The 17,232-nt window shown below is 38.8% G+C and overlaps 1 protein-coding gene across 1 annotated transcript in view; it reads right to left on the bottom strand.

Annotated features, from left to right (window-relative positions):
• Positions 1-16,229, bottom strand: part of AFG1L (AFG1 like ATPase) — a 64,147-nt gene extending 47,918 nt beyond the window's left edge. The window contains exons 1-5 of the mRNA XM_059468986.1: positions 16,142-16,229; positions 9,491-9,714; positions 2,334-2,385; positions 1,637-1,738; positions 252-382 (exon numbers count right to left, since the gene is read on the bottom strand). Coding sequence (XP_059324969.1) covers positions 252-382; positions 1,637-1,738; positions 2,334-2,385; positions 9,491-9,714; positions 16,142-16,229 — 597 coding nt within the window. The remainder of the gene's footprint in view (positions 1-251; positions 383-1,636; positions 1,739-2,333; positions 2,386-9,490; positions 9,715-16,141) is intronic.
• Positions 16,230-17,232: the final 1,003 nt, after the last annotated feature.

Below are 17,232 nucleotides of genomic sequence, written 5' to 3' on the forward strand. Positions count from 1 at the left end.
AACGACCAGACTGGTAAACAAAAACACTGCAAGGGGACTTACACTGCTAACCTGCATCTTGTCTGTTGTGGAAAAAAACCCCAAACCCTACCATCTTCAAACCTGTAAAGTGACTTCTAGTCTTTAACTTTTACCAGTCACTACTGGCCAGTGATTCAAATACTGCATTAGCAGTAACAGGTATCCTATTTTAAGATCAAAAGTAATTTTATGAAGTTTCCCTTGAAATGGAAGAGTTATCTATGACTTACCTGAAACTCGTCAAAACACAGGAGAGCAGCCTCTCTGCTTATTTCCTCTGCCACAGGTGCAATTGGGTCATATGATTTGGCCATAAATCCAGCTTTTCTCTCTGGTAAGTTCTGCTTAAGGCGATGTATTCCTTAGATGATAAAAGGGAAAAGAACAAATATTTCTTATTTCTTTTTCTAAGACAGGAAGAACAAATTACTTAGCTAACAAATAAAAAGTAAACTGGTCCAGTAAAAATAAGAAAGCTTCAAACTTAATCCAGTTTCAAGAGGCTAAAACACTTTACAACCACATCCACACAACAGTTAAAAGCTCACAGATTTTGTGATTCTTATTTTGTTTAGAAGGCTGTAAAACAAATGTCAAAAACATCTTGAATGCTATGCACTCTATCTTCTATAAACTGATACAATTTGGAGTTTTATCTTGCTCTGAAGGTATTCTTAGAATGCATTTAGCTAAAAGAAGGCAGATGTAGCAATGCAGTTATACTTCAACACGTGAAGATGATGATAATGGCGTACGGTAAGATAATTAAATCCATACTTTACTGTCTCGTGGATTGTATTGCACCTGACTATAAACAAAGATTCAGGAAAAAAAGGATCCTGCAGAAGGAAGATTAAGCACAAACGACAAGAAATGGAAACACAATATCTCAAGTGACCCAGCAACGATTGAAAAGTGGGCACTAAAAAGTGGCTTGAGTTATTTACACCAGTGAAAGCTTCCCAAGAAAAATGCAGCTGTCACAACACTTGTAAAATAAAGTAATAGTTAACAATTTGACAGTATTTTAAGGTCACAGAATTTAGAAACAGAAGCAAGTTTTAAAATCTTTAGAACAGCATCCCTGTCAAAACTAAGTGCCTTATTCAGCTGATCAGAAAATTTTCTGAAACTTGGAATGTGCTTCTTTCTATTGCTTTTTTCCTCTGAATTACTGACAGTTATTACTAAGTTACTCAACCAGAATAGGTCCCAGTCTCCTTGGCATTTATATCTGATTTAGTTATTGCTTATTCAAAACCTTTCCATTTTCAGTTTTAGCAATTGCCTTCTTCAGATTTCAGGTAAGCTAATTGGCACCTGGAAAACATTTAGTTAAGTATTTCATTCTAAGCAATATACTCAAGTTATAGATACAACTAGGTATGTATATTTTTCTTTCAGAAAAGATACTTGAAAAATAATATGCAATTAATATCTATGCTGGTATGATAAACAATGCTAGCATGCATTAACTTTTCTTTTTTTTTTTTTTACTTTTCTTTCGGCTTAAATATTTAAATAAAATTACAGTGATTAATATGAATATGAGACAGACTTTTTAATAGATACTGTATTTTATAAAATTCTTGTCAATACCTGTGTCTGCACTTACTCTGGTGTACATCCAACATGAAGCCATGAAAATGGACTCTCCTTTTCTTTTCTACTTCTAAGTGAGAATAGAACATGTCCATCACCATTGTCTTTCCTGTGCCTTCAAGTAAGAACAATAAAAATCACTCAAGAGGTAGTTAATTTAAGAGCAGTATGTACTGATTACAGTAATGACAGTTTGTCAGCTTGGCCCTAATGAAACTCTAATTTTCTACAGGCTAAGTACAAGACCAGACTGCTGTGAGGAGCAGTTATGTTTTCTGTTCAAAAACTTGGAAGAACTACATTTTTTTTTCTGTTTTAAAATAGAGACATGGCCCAAAGGTTGCACAAATTACTCCCCATACACCCATAAAACCTGTTAGTATTTCATTTAGAAAGCAAGTATGTTTTCATGCTGCACTGTTACAATTAGAATTTATGATCTCTCTCCCACAATTAGTTCCCAAATTCTTAAATTGTGTTCTTAAATATAAGAGAATGGGTAATGCTGAAAACAACTACACACAGTAATGTGGTCCAATCAAACAGCTTCCAGCATTCAGAGTGTAATTATATTAAATAACATCATAATGTTACATCCAGTAAGATCCATTAAACCAATAAAGCTACATAAACATACAGCTTTCAGACACTTCAGAATTCAAATAGACATGAACTTAGAAAAAATTCTATTGGATGCAAATGATACTTACCAACATCTCCATAGACATAAAGACCTTTTGGGGGGTTGGTTTTAGCAAAGAGCTGCAAGTCAAGAGAAAAAGAGTAAATATAGATATAGGTTAAAATAAAAGCAAGCACATGTCTGTGATAAAGTAAGAAAGAAGCTACACTTAACCACAACAGTAGCACTAGGCAACAAAGTGTAACCTTGACTAAATCATTAGCTCAGAATTCTTAAGTAATGTTCTCATTGTGCAAATTCTACATAAGAAGCAAAACATACATGTAAGGTTTGGGATTTGGGGTTTTCTTAGATCACTGCAAAAATATCCCCATTCCCAGCCCTAGCACATGTGCCTTTTTATCAGAACACAAAATGATTCAATGTTTCCAAATCCACCATGATCAAAACAAATCCTTTGCCTCATTAAGCCATTTGAGCATATATTCTTAGGAAAACAGGATATAAAGTTAAGTAGTATGGTACTATGCATAGATATATGCACTAAATAGCTATTAGAGCAGATCTGCTTAAGAGATAAAGTATTAGGACTCAGAAAATCAGTGCTGCAAAGCCCATGAACATTGTACATCCTATTCTCTCAGCTTTGAATATTAAACCCAAAATTATCTCTGGTTTAAGCGTGATTAAAATCAATACAGTCACAGTAAAAATATGTATCTATATGCATATGCATGTGTCCTTATATGTATAAATATATAAACATAAAAATATACTTTCAAAGTATGCCTTTTATTAACCTTTTTTTCAAGTGAGTTACTTTCATCTGGAATGAATATTGCTTAAAAATTTTAAATCTCTTAATATTATTCAGGACATACGTTATGACACTTGATATCTATTTTACTCAAGTATATATTTTTATGCAAAAACTTCCAGAAATGCTAAGACTTTCAATTTGGAATAGTCCTCTTTCCCTTTCCCCCAGTACTATGCACAGCCACTTCCAAGTACAATTCAAAAAAGAAACAGTTTCTAAAACACTGGAAATCTTACCAAAATTCAATCAAATCCATGAAACTGAATTGACATCCACAAAACACAATGCAGAAGAGTATTTGCTTATTTTAAAGTGCTCCACTTTCAGAGCTCTATGGGCTGAGCCAACACAGAAGAAAATTAAAATTGCAACTCTGTGGTCTCATTTGGAGCTGGGTAATTGCTAAACAACTTGAATCTAAAGCACTTTTTGAAAATACAGTGCTGTGGTAAAGAAATAGAGGAGTCAGTACAAAACACTAATTAAATATAAAAGAAAATGCATGACCAAAAAGTAGAAGGGTAATATCTCGGGTTTATAGTACCAGCTCACTCAGAAAATATGCAAGCATGGCTCTTACACAAGAGTCCCTTTTAGATTTAATATGGATCTCTATTAATAGGGTAATCAAAAATTTGTATCATCAATCTGTGGCTGGAAAGGGTTTCAGATGTTTGGAAATTATTCCATTAATTGACAAGGCTGCAGCTATTTGCTAGTACTTTGAAAGCATTGTAAGACAATTTAATTGTTGAATATTTTTCAGTGTGTACTTTTTAAAGAGCTTGTGCTCAATAAAACTACTGATGCTCAAAGTTACAGGAGAAAAGAAACAGACAAAAATCCAAATGAGACATTTTCAAAATAATTTCTTTGGATTTAGTTTTAGATTACCAACAATCAATGGACTATAAAATTCAAATTATTATACAGAAAGGCTGTATTACTGTGATTTGCAGTTTCACAAGAAGCAGCATAAAGCCAGAAAAACAAATCAATGTGTAGAGTACAGCTTCACCTGTTTTTGCAAAGGTTATATAAACAGAACAAATAAAAATGCCTACATTTTTATACCAATATTTTCATTGTAAAGCTTTTATTAATTTAATTTAGCTACTTAAATATTTGTCTTTTTAGGCATACTTATTTCCAGATAACATGTTACAGAAAAAGGAACTTTTGTTTTGACTAAAGGAAACAAAAATAATGGCTTGGCCTCCATAAAAGTTGGTTTAAAAATTTAAAATTGTTTCCCTTTGAAGGGAGCAATTTTTGAACGATATCTGCTATCTGCCAAAAAGCATGGATACTGTGGCAGAGCCAAGTATATTTGCTGATCATCTCTAAAAACAAATCAAATGTCAGAAAACTGTTTTTCCTGTTTCAGCAATTAAAGAAGTTTGTAGAAAATATTTTACATATAATTCTAAACATCGCACTATTGACAGCTTTAGGATAATGACTTCCTCATTCCAGTCAGATATTATATAACTCTAATAATTTATTTTTATATTCTTTGGTTGTTCTGGTTGGTCCTATTTTCTTAACATACATTTGATTTCAAAAAAGTAAAACTTTATCAGTAGATTTTTTTTTAATACTGACAACTCAGATATCCCTACCAGTCTCAAGCTATTTTGCATGACCATAAAATGGATTTTTTTTCTTTTTGTTTTAGTTATTCTAATGCATCTTCTGAAGCCTGGAAGCTGTCTAAGAAAAAGGGAAACCTCCACTAGGAGGTTCAATCATCAACATTTGATACAATTTAAATCACAGCAAGCAGCCAGTCAATAGTATGTGGTGGCAAAGAAAGCAGAACACTGATCTTGGTTCTATGCAAACATACATTCTGCAAGAAGGAGGGAGGAGATTTAAGGCAGAAAATCCTCCAGTCACCCTAAAATAAGGACACTTTATTTCAGGCAGGAAAGGGAGAAAAGTAGGAAATGTAGGAAGACAAACTAAATTAATGATTTCTCCTTGCTCATCTCCATATTATCCTGAGGTACATTTGGAGTCTCAGCATAACAACATTAAATTTGTTGACAATATGTTTTCTTTGACAACAGAGGTAAGATTTAAGTATGCTAATACATACTTAAAAGATACTTAAGTGATACACAAAATTTGAGTTTGAAGGGGACAACATCTTTAGTAACACGCAATGTCTTCCCACATTCTCCCCTGCTCAGACACCAGAAGAAAGCAACTCATTTCCTGGCAGTATTTACACCCTGGAAAAACTTGTAAGTGCAAATGCATGTCAATACTAAGATGGTTAATTAAAATATGCAAAATTCAAGACAAGTTTCCCAACAGCAGATTTTTATTTAAATCCTAACAAAACTGCCTCTTTCTCCCACTCTTTCAAAACTCCTTTTTGGCTGTTGTTGTAGCTGAAGACATTTTCAAGGTCTTGAATGGTGTTTACTATTGTTCATACCTCTTTTCAAAACATGACCTCACTTATAATTGAGCTTATTTCAAGTCATTAGTACAGCAACTCAACAACTCTTAAGATGTCCCAATTGGTATTATTTTGAAAAGCTGGAGATCTGAAATGTCTATGCCAACTCTAACAGCCTTGAACTTCAATTCAGAGGATCTCAAAATATCTCAACACACAAGGCCATGCTTTCACCAAGTTGAAGATCAAAGTCTGTGTTCAAATTTGAGGAGTAATTTTAAAAAACAGAAGCCTACTTGGTTGGCAGCAAGACTAATTGTTTTTTTCCCCCGAGATTCATTCTAAGCTGATGTCCCAAAAAACCTACATCATAACAAAATAGAGTTTATTAACATGAAGAAAATGGCGCCTGGTGTGTCTGTGTGCCCCAGACTACTCATTTCAAAAAGATTTGGCCTGTGAGGTAACACAAGTGTTCTGGGTAAAAAAAAAACCTGAAAGGCCTCTATTGTATCTGATATAAATATTCGCTCCCTAATCCTACTTTTACCACAGTTTAGTGAATAAACTATTTAGAGAAAAAGTGACAAAAGAAGAACCAAGCTAAAACCAAAGCAGACCACTCTTGTAACAGTTCAGAAGTGCAAGAAGTTTCTATTTCTGGAATAGTTTCTGCTGTTTTGGAAGAGGCTTCTGCAATTCTATCACAGAAGAAATCAAGCAATAAAATAAGGAATATCAGACTATAGAATAGGCTGCTAGAGAGAGGTTTCTCTTCCACCACCCCTTTTTCTTCACCACAACCTCTCAACCACATTCCCTTCAATAACAGAGCCAGAAAAATGAGCACACTTGAAATGCCAAGCACCACTATTTTTTAAAAAAAAGCTGCCAGTAGATTAATTTCTTCTCAGAACAGGAGGTTTCGTACTAAAAGTGGGCTATTCAAGTTTCTAGAAGCCTCTTGAAAAAGCAAGAAGTGAACTTACAAAATACTAAGTATAACTGATAAATTATTTCATTTTTTCAAAACATATCCTTAATTAGTTTAAAATACATCCATTTGTTTCATTTACATCTATTAAAACTCACCAAGTACAAAACAGAAAGGAAAACCAATGGTTTTATTACACAAACATGACAGTACTCAAAGTTACAAAGCGCCTGGCCTCCATGACAGGAGACTGCCAACAAGCCAGTCACAAATACAGGATTTACCTGTATCATTAGTATTTCCTGGAGAAGCCTTCAACTGGTCAGAATGAATTCCACCCATAAATCCTATTCAAGCAGGCCAACTCCAGACAGCAGTACTCAGCACCAGCTCTTCTTGGCATGAAAAGCCTTAGCTCTAACTGAACGAAGTCTGCAGCAGCATCACTACGCTGAAAGTCCATAGCAAAAAACCAAGTATATTGCTTACTTAGGAAACCCCTCAAGAGATACAAGCATATGATAAGCATATGATTTTACAACTACCTAGTCACATTTGTGACTTATCTGGGGAAACCTTCATTAAGATGTTGATTACAACTTTGCTGAAGCAAAAACTGGCCTGCACTAGAATTTAAACTATCGTCTGTTTGGCTTCATTTTATCTCATAAGGAGCTCTGTTTGAACTGGCAAATTGCTTTCTCAAATACAGCAGAAGAGGAACAAAGCTGTTGTGCTGACTTCTCTCTGAATCATGATTTCAGTTTAACTACACAAGCTAGCAGACATTGACAGATTCATGCAGAAGTCACTGCTCTCCTTTTCTGGGGTTTTGACGTATGGCATGGCACTATAGTGCTCAACCTGTTACCAATCTTAAGATTTCTATACAAATATCAAACTCCAGAAAAAAAACCTCAAATTGCAGTAATACTTATCCCTGTAGCAAGTAGTTCTTCAGCTGCTTCTCACTGACTCATTAGTTCATCAGTGAGCCATATAACAATTTTCAAAAGTTGGTTTAAAATTAAAGCAATGTTAAATGCAGAAGTGGAATGCTTTAAAGAAATTGGTGAAAAACATATTCTCAAGTAAAAAATGGCATTTAAGTAAGAAAGTGTCAGTCTGGCTTTACTGCAATTAGCTCTGTTACATAGGGACATAGCAGCATCATATTTCCTAAACAGAGAAAGGCTGATAATTTGTTCTCTGCAATACAGGCTTTCTTTGCTATTCACACTTCCCAGTCAAAGAATCAGTAAATAACAAACCCACAGAATGCTTGATCTACAAAGCCATGACACCAGCTCTAACAACTAACAATGATTTGGGGCACTCCAGTTAACACAACTCAGCTCTCAAAATTATTCTCCAGGGCAGTGCTTTTAGAACTTTATATCCAAATGTCCACAACTTCTTGCCAGAAAAGATCAAAATATTCTAGCCTACTGATCCCTCAGGTTTGGCAGTAAAGGCAAAGCCTTCATCATAACATTTTTTTCTCAGGCTTTGGCTCCCCTTATCTCGTGCTACATCACTTAGTCTTGCCCTGCAATCTGCAAACATGACAGTATTTGTGCCAGGTAAGAGAACAATTTGGTATGGTTAGGTAACAAGTTTAGAGTAGCATATTTAAATTTATGCTCATGAGATGAGGAGTGTGGTGCAATGAATGCTTAAAAAGGCTGACAAGGAGATTTGTTAGCAAGGACTGCAAAAGACATTTTTGACCATAATGTTTATTATTAAGACATTTATTGACCATAAATGTTAAAGTTACTTCTGATGAAAAAAAAAAGCAAACCCTTAAGTGATGCAAGAAAAGAGTGAAATCAAAAGAAAAACTCAGAGTCTAGCTGGGGAAAATGCTGATTCCCTCCTCCCAGGGACAAGGAGGTCTCTCCAGGCTGGGAAAGTGCAGGTGAGACAGCAATGTATATTTTGCCATGCTTTTTCCCCAGCACCATACTTTTATCATCAGACTCACTCAAACACCCCACTCTTGTTGTTTCCTCCTACCACAGCTTACAACTGTGCTGACTGAAATATGTTAATCAGGTGCAAATAAAGCACATTCACTGGGCATTCAACCTTTGTGCACATCTATGCCCAATATTTAGCAACGAATTAAATGTCTTATCTGCTTTTCTGGGTGCTACATTTAGTTTTCTGGGATATAAACTCAGGTCTACAAAACAAGAGGCAAGGAAAGCTGAAGAGGGAATTCCCACATCAGTTCTAGTTGCTTCCCATGAGAACGTGCCATAGCAGTGCTATCAATACTTGCAGGTGCAAGGCCACCAGAGCAGCAATCTAAGAATGACAACAAGAGATGTGGAAAATACTGTGAAAGACATGACAACAAGAGATGTGGAAAATACTGTGAAAGAGAGTCTAGAAAACATTGTGTCGAGAGCTTCAGGGAAAAGTTACAGAGATGCAACAGCTGGCTAACAGCACTGTAATTGTTAAGGCAATGTGCAACAGGGATGCGTTTAAACTTTTGTAAATCCTTTGAAAAGAAACTGCGATGCCCCCAAAAACACAAGGGTGCAGATTGTACCAAAGCCTTCTTTCCTTACCTCACCTGGAAACTAGCGACATGGAGAAGAATTGTTTTTAAAAGTCATGTCTGATACATATTATAATGTGGAATTATTTGTGGAATATCTGTTAGAACACAAACCATCAGTGTTCAGTTTATCTAATCCAAACACACAAGTATAATACCAGTGCTTGAGAATTAAAACCTGGTTTAGGCCCCTCTCTCCTAGAGCCAAATGATGTTTTTGGAAAAGTAGGCAGCGGACATAACTAAAACCATATTAGATTTTCTTACAGAATTATTTCAATATATCTAATTTGGCTACTTCTAGAGTGCCACTGGATTTTACAAACCAAAAAAGAAAGAAGACATATTGAAACATGAAGAATCATCTATCTGGAAAGATGTATTTGCAAAAATAAGATTTGTGCTCTTGACAGAAATTTATGCATTTTAAGCACATTCTTAGGAGGAAATATAAATGCAAAAAATATTTTTATCATTATAAACCTCACCTGAGAAAAAACATTTTTCGAATCAATGCTGTAGCCTTTAAGGCTCTCATGCAATTTCTGCAGGCGCTCCACAACTCTTCTTTGTTGCTCATCATTCTTCAGCTCTTGATGCTTAATCAAAAAGTCATAATGTTCTAAAGGTCCATTGCAAACCTGTAAGGCTCTGGCATGAACATCTGTAGGAGAAGCAGGGCCTGTCTTCTCATCTGCCTGAGCTGTGTAGGCTGTTAAAGTAAAAGTAGCCAATTAATAGAGAAGTTCTTAAAAGAATCTCCTTATAAACAACACATATTCCTAACAGTTTACACAAAGACATATATACATGACAATGACTTACCTATATAACCACTGGTTACCCCTTCATTTTTCATTAACTCAATTTCTAACTTTAATGTATGTTTACAATTCCTTTACTTTATTAACAAGCACACATTCTAAGAGGTCCAGCTACAGAGTTGGTAAGATTTGGCTGAGCTGTTGCAAGGGAAGTTTTGACCCTTTTTTTTTTCCAAATTGGGGTAAAACCATTTACATTTCCAAAGTGCATTTCTCTAAATAGATAATCTTTTTGGTAAAACTTCAGAAAATACTTAAAAGTCAGCAAACAAGAGACCAAAGCAGGAGTTCTGTAAGGAATTTGAAACAACCTGTCAAACACCACACTAAGCAAGGCAGCAGCTGTGAAGCCCTGAAATGCCACAGCTTGATCTGCTCCCATCATCTTCTGCCTAGAAGAGACAGGGACAAGCCCAGATAGGAATACTGTCAGAAACAAGATGTTAAAAAAAAAGTCAGGATTGCTAGACATAAAACAAGACTTAACTAGGGAAAGAAACAATGCATAAGATTACAAAGAAGGCTTGCCAAGTCATTAATATCAGAAACAATGGCATGCACTGGGAAGTTGTTAAATATCTTCTTTGCTTCCAGTGTCATTTAACAGGTTAAATATAATAAAGAAAAATATTACTTCTTAATGGGTAAAGGAATAGCATGTTAATTGCAGTAACACTTTTGTCCCACAGCATTACCATCTATAAAGCAGGAAAGAAAGTTGCAAGTGAAAGTACTTTTAAGCAGGTACAAAACAGCTGGAAAAAGGATATGTAATAAATAATTACTACACTTAAACCACGTGTATATCTGCAGTAGAGTTTCATAGAGGGCTCAGGATCTCATCTTGGTGCAACCCCAGATTCCCATTCATGCCATATATGGAAAAATAAGGTAGACAGACTGGGAACACAACAGAAATCAGGAGAGGGGTGAAGACACTCTGCAAGGCAAGTAAATTCTGACAAACTGGACAAATAACCTAATAAACTAGGATGTAATTCAGCAGGGACAAAGCATGTTATTTAGAGGAAATAACTAACTCAGGAGATGGGGAATTACCAGCTAAAGAGACAAGACCTGTAAAAAAGGATCCAACAGCTACACTGGATCACAAAATGCCAGTGAGACAATATCATAACACTACCAGAGGAAAAAATAAACTAAAATAAAATAAACACAAGGCCTCAAATATAGATACACACAGAGAAAAAAAACACCCTGTTCTATTCAATGCTGGTACAGTCTGCCATGGAAGACACTTTTCAATTTTCACATAATATGTTACAAGAAGTATGAACCAAATGACAGTAAATGGATTTTTTTTGGTTTGTTTTTTAAAATATGAGTCAGAACCCACAAAGATGCCATAAAAGGCATGAAAAGAGTTTTACACAGCTACAAGGAAGATAGAATATTAGAAAACAATGAAACTGAACTAGCAGATCAAATTATGATTACTTACTGCAAATAACAATTTCTCCTAAAAAGCCACTGTTTATATCTGCAGCCAATAACTGCACCAAATTCTCTTGTTCCTGGAGGAACTGAGTTGTTGCTTTGAATTAAGAGTAATTAGCTCATCTCTATCCAAAGAGATCACATAAAGAAAGGTGAGTTCAAAGTTTGTTATTGCAAAAGTATGAGTAAAACCTGTAGAGAAGGAAAACATACAGCTGTCTCCAAATACGTACAGTGTACTGAGAAAATGGAAGGATATGGTATTTACACAGATAACTTAATAACTGTAATTAATAGTCTAGAAGCTGTAAAACTTCCAAAGATTTGGGGTGAATTTTAAAAATAAGTTTGAGGAAAACCTGTCAGGAACAGGTCAGCAAAACCCGACCTGCCTCTGAAGGGAAAGGGAAAAGGAAAGATCACACAATTATAGAATGGCTTGGGTTGGAAGGGAGCTGAAGTATCATCCAGATCCAACACCCTAGCCATGGGCAGGGACACCTTCCACCAGAACAGGTTGCTCAGATGAACTCTCAAAAGTTTTTCATCATGTTTTCTACTATTCCACTCCCAAAAAAAGTGCACCAAAAAAAGTCCCGTGATCCATACCTCTGAACTATCTGTGCCCTTGCAATACACAGAAGTTGATGGCCCTAAGAGCTCCAGCATGCCCCCTTATATCTATATATTCCGAAGTTCTTAATGCTTACCACAAAATCAAAGGAAAATAAATAATAAGCTGATTTAGGGGTAAGAAAGGGTTTGTGGCTCATGACCTTCCTGGCCATGGACAAAGCACATCAGCAGCAGGAGTGCTCAGAAGCATGGGGTTTGTCTCAGATTACATGTTCTCACAGCTAACCATCCTGGGAGTGGGAGAAAGTACTCTGTCATTAACATGTGACAGAGGTGGAGACTATGCCCAAATGGCCATAGAGGGTGTCCTGGCTGTTCTCACTGTTCTCCTAATATAATATTGAACACTGGGATTTAAAGATCACGGGAATACACTATAGCACACCATCAGGAGACACCCAGTAACTGGTTAAGTGATAAACTCACACCTGTAGCTGCAAAAAAAAGGCCGATGCTACTGAGGAGCATGTGGGGTTTTAGACATAAGAGATAAGTCAACAGAAGGTACAAGTGATACAATATTCTAAGAGACAGAAAAAAATGTGCACCTTCCATTCTAACCTGCATTTTGTGGAACAGATTGTAAAATCTATCACTCAATTATAGGAATCACCTACGATTCAGTGTACTAACTACAGTCCTACAGCCCTTTTCTCCACACTGCAAAATAGGGATTTTCATTTATTCCTTACTGTTTCATTATCTAGTCTTTGTATTACAGAAACTTCAACTCAATTATTTATTATTTTCCCTTCTTCAAGTGTCACACACAGGAAAAGCGTCCTCCACACCTATGCAGTGTTCTGGATACAACTATAGAAAAGCACAACATCAATTCACTGTTCACACAGTTTTACACAGAACAGTGTGAAATTAGACATGGTTACCCATAACCTACCTTTCCCACCTTCAGGGTGCAGGACAGTGTAGGATGTTACCACATTTAAACTGATGTCACCTGCTTCTTTAGATTTGACACCAAGCTGCAACTTTTTTCCTAAATTCCTGTTCCCAAAACATACATATGTCAGTATAATCTCACTTTATTTCATACCATGTAATTAGGTCTTTGCATGTGCCTTTCTGCTTGCTCATACAAGGATCACAGACACAGCTGCAGTGAAAACCTACCATGACACACCCAAAAAAGAAAGAAATTGGAAGGGAAAATCTCACCAAGGCAAAAAAAACTTGTTTTTTAAAATGCCAATCTGGAATTACAAGAAAATTTCTTTCAAGTAGGGGACTTAAGACATATTTGGTAAACTGACATTAATTTACCACTGCAAAGATAATTAATGCCTACATGAAATTATAAAAAGTGTTCTTAACTCCAGGGACTTGCTGACCAGGAAAAAAGCAGCAAATTGGAAAACTGATCAGTGTGTTGTTGAGTTTTTCCACTGCTACTTAGAACTGATGTCTGAGATGACACAGAAAAAGGGATGTGAGTTTCAATGACACATCTTATGAAAGCAACAGTCACTTCTGAGGCAGGCACTAGAGTTATTTATTTATGCAAGAAGACAAACTGAAATGGAAGTTGAGTTGTGGCATACCAAAACTGATCCTGACAGCAGCCAAGAGGTTGAGAGCACAGAAGGGTAACCAAGCTATAAGGCAGAGAATTAACATTTCCCCCTTCCTTCTTTGCTGTTAATTACTGTTTGTCTTAAACATAGAGAACATTTCCAACTGCAAAGAAATGCAGAACTGCAAAGAGTTGTGAGAACTGCATCTAAACCAAACCCATGTAGGTTACAACTGCACCAAAATTCAGTACCCCAAAATCACCCGAGCGCCACCTTTGCTGACAGTCACGATCAAGAAGCTGGAATAGCTTCTACTAAATCAGTGTTAATGCAAGGTACAAGGATCACATCTGCTTCATTACTGCTCTGCCAGCACAATCTGCCTCGAGAGCTTTTCACAAACCCTGGAATTTGTGTGGAGAGAGAGGAAAAAAAGTCATAGAAACCAACTTTTAAAAGCTGTCATGCATTCAATAACCCAAGCTGAAGTTCAGAATATCAGTTTGGGTCACAATGAAGCCAAACTGCTTCAAACCTTGAAGCTCTTAGTGTAAAGCTGTTAAAACTGCCTATGAAACACAACTGCCACGACAGAAAAAGAGGACTTGGGAGTCAGAGGGCACTTTCATCAACAGGCTGATGGTGGTATCAGAGACCTAAACTCAAGATTAAGCCAGTAATAGAAGTGCCGTAAAATGTTTCCTTCTTAGATGACACCACAGTGATGAGGAAGGGCAATGGTAGTCTTGCAGCTCCAAAGGTTATTTTCCTCTCTGAAAATAGGAGCAAAGGTAGCAAAATATCAGAAAGAATTTTTTGTCATGTTAGTATCTGTAACCAATAATAATGTTCTCTTGTCTCATATTTTATTAAATATATATGCAAGTTTGGCAGAATCAGTCTCAAACAGGTAAATTGCCCCATGATGTACAAGGATTTGGATAAATTAAATGTGTGTTAAAGTTAAGCTCATGAATAAACCTGTAGAAGAACAAAGACTTATCATGTAAGCTTCTTGGGAAAGAGATCATGTGCTAGGTATAAAGCTAAAAATGCATTTATAGTCCTATAATATACAAATGCTCCTTTCAAAATATTGCACTATGATTAATGACAAGAATGCAAGAGGAGGTGGTCTGAAAAAATTATTTACTTTCCAGTGCTTAACAGAAAGCTTAAAAAATCAAAATCCAACCAACCATATGGGGGAGGGTGGGGGGTAGGGCATAAACACTAAATTATCTGCATGAATTGAAGATGTTAGGCCAATATCATGTAAAATTCATAAAAGCCCCCCACATGCTGAAATTAGTGGTTCAAACCAGAAGAGGCAGCTTGCAACTAAGACACAAGGACAAGGATTGGCATTTTTGTCCCATTATATGACCTCAGATGAATCACTGAAGGCCATTCATTCAGGCAGCATATGACACAGTATTTAATCTTCTAGAGAAACATGAGCTGGAACTAGAATTCTACTTTTTGCATACGTGCCTGATACATTATTCTGCTAGATTACTTGTATTTTTTCCATGCACACTTCATTTCACAACCTGACTGACAGATGAAAGTAGGGAGACACAAGAGAAGCATACCAGTGAAACTGGGACTTTACAAATAATACTTGTCATGTCTTTACTTAATTAAGGAAAAGGTACACAACTGCGGAAAGCAAATCACAAAAACAAAGAAAAGACTATAAACCAGATCATAAACCAAGATTATAAATCAATTCCATGAGGGCAGCCCATCCCTGCAGTCTGATGTCCTCAAACAACATATGCAAGGGCTACCTTTTCTTTGACACGGAAGCTGACTGAAACCTCTAATTTTGCTCAGGTAACTTTTTCTAACCAATATAAAATAAAACACTTGCACCTACAGAACAGTACTAGCTGCAGTGCTTGTCTATTTTTCTTAGGATGCATAAATATTTTACAATCACAACATAATGTGTGGATGTGGACTTTTATCAATCCTGGGACCCACCAGTCACCAGCTGAATTCTCACACCTTGGCCAGACTGGCAGAGGACGAAGAGCTCTCACGGAGGAAAAAAGATCTCTGCTCCTAACCTAAGCCTCAAGTTAACAGAACTCCATAAAGTTTTGTACTGAAGAGGCTTTCAGAGCAAGGCTGTGAAGGCACAGCAGTCGTTCGTTACACCCCGGTGGGTCCTTGAGGGAGAACAGCCCCCGAGACTCCCAAGGCCCGGCCGAAGCGCTGGCAGCCAGGGCGCACTCGCCGAGCCCGGGTGCAGCCGCAAGGCTTTCACCGGGCAGCGCACCGAGGCCCTGTTTGCCAGGGGAAAGGCGGCATCACCAGCTCGGGAAGCCACGGGCCCCCTTCGCGGGTCACCCGGTGCCCGGGGCCGACTCCCGGTGCCACCCTGGCAGGCAGGTTCCCTCCGGGGCGGTGTGGCGGACAAGCCCCGGCCGGGAATGCGAGGACACCGGCAGGTCATGGCAGAGCGGCGAGGCCCGTGCGTGTCCCGGCGGTTGCCGTGTGGCCTGCCCGGCACCGCCAGCCCCCTTCCCTCCGCCGGGGACAGACCCGCGGCACGACGGGGAGGGAAGGCACGCACCGCCTCCTGCGACCGCTCCTCGGTGCCCTTCCTGCGCGGTGCCCCGGCAGCTTGCCGCCCGCCCGGGCCTGGCGAACCCCGGAGAGCCGCGGCGGCGGCACTGACCTCTGTGCGGCGGGAGCAGGCGGCTGCGGCAGCCCAGAGCCCGCAGCAGGCAGCGCGCAGTAGCCAAGGGCGACACAAGGGCCGCCATCTTCCCGGCGCGGCGGCGGCGGCCAGGGCGCGGGGCGCGCTGGGAAATGGAGTCCCGCGGGGCTGTGGGCGAGCCCGTGCGCGGCCGGTGCTGGGCGAACCGCTCCCGTTGGGTCACGGAATCACAGGGGTCGATTCGATTGGAAAAACCCTCTGAGATCATTGAGTCGAACCTATGACCTAACACCACAATGTCGACTAGACCATGGCACTAAGTGCCACGTCCAGTCTTTCTCAAAAACCTCCAGGGACGGTGACTCCACCAACTTCCCCGGGCAGCACATTTCAATGTCTAATCACCATTTCTGTGGAGAAATTCTTCATCATGTCCAACCTAAACCTCTCGTGGCACAGCTTGAGGCTATGTCTTCTCACCCTGTCACTGGTTGCCTGTGAGTAGAGGCCAACCCTCACCTGGCTACCACCTCCTTTCAGGGAGTCATAGAGAGCATTAAGGTCAGTCCTGAGCCTCCTTTTCTCCAGGCTAAACACCCCCAGCTCTCTCAGCTGCTCCTCACAGGACTGATGCTCCAGAGCCTTCACCAGCTTCACTGCCCTTCTCTGGACTCACTCCAGCCCCTCAATGTCCTTCCTGTGGTGAGAAGTACAGAACCAAACACAGGATCTGAGGCACAGCATTGCCAGCGATGAGTACAGGGAGACAATCCCTACCCTGGTGCTGCTGGCCAGGTACACACAGCATGCCAGTGTCCTTCTTGGCCACCTGGGCACACACTGGCTCATGTTGAGCCACTGTCAACCAGCACCCCCAGTCCTTTGCTGGTCCCTGGCTCCTTCCCCCTCCTTTTCCCCCAAACTGTGCTGTAGGCAATGTGGGAGCCCCCAAGGAGCCCACCTGCCTGGCTGCCCCTGCCTGGCTGACTCTTTACACAGCCAGTTGGTACAAATCCACTTTCCAAACCCACTTGGAGCCCCACACAACACCCTACTGCCCTACCCATGCACTCCAGTTTCCAAACTGAACTTCCTCATCCACCTCAACA

This window comes from Ammospiza nelsoni, chromosome 3, assembly GCF_027579445.1.
Source record: "Ammospiza nelsoni isolate bAmmNel1 chromosome 3, bAmmNel1.pri, whole genome shotgun sequence".
Classification (NCBI taxonomy): domain Eukaryota; kingdom Metazoa; phylum Chordata; class Aves; order Passeriformes; family Passerellidae; genus Ammospiza; species Ammospiza nelsoni.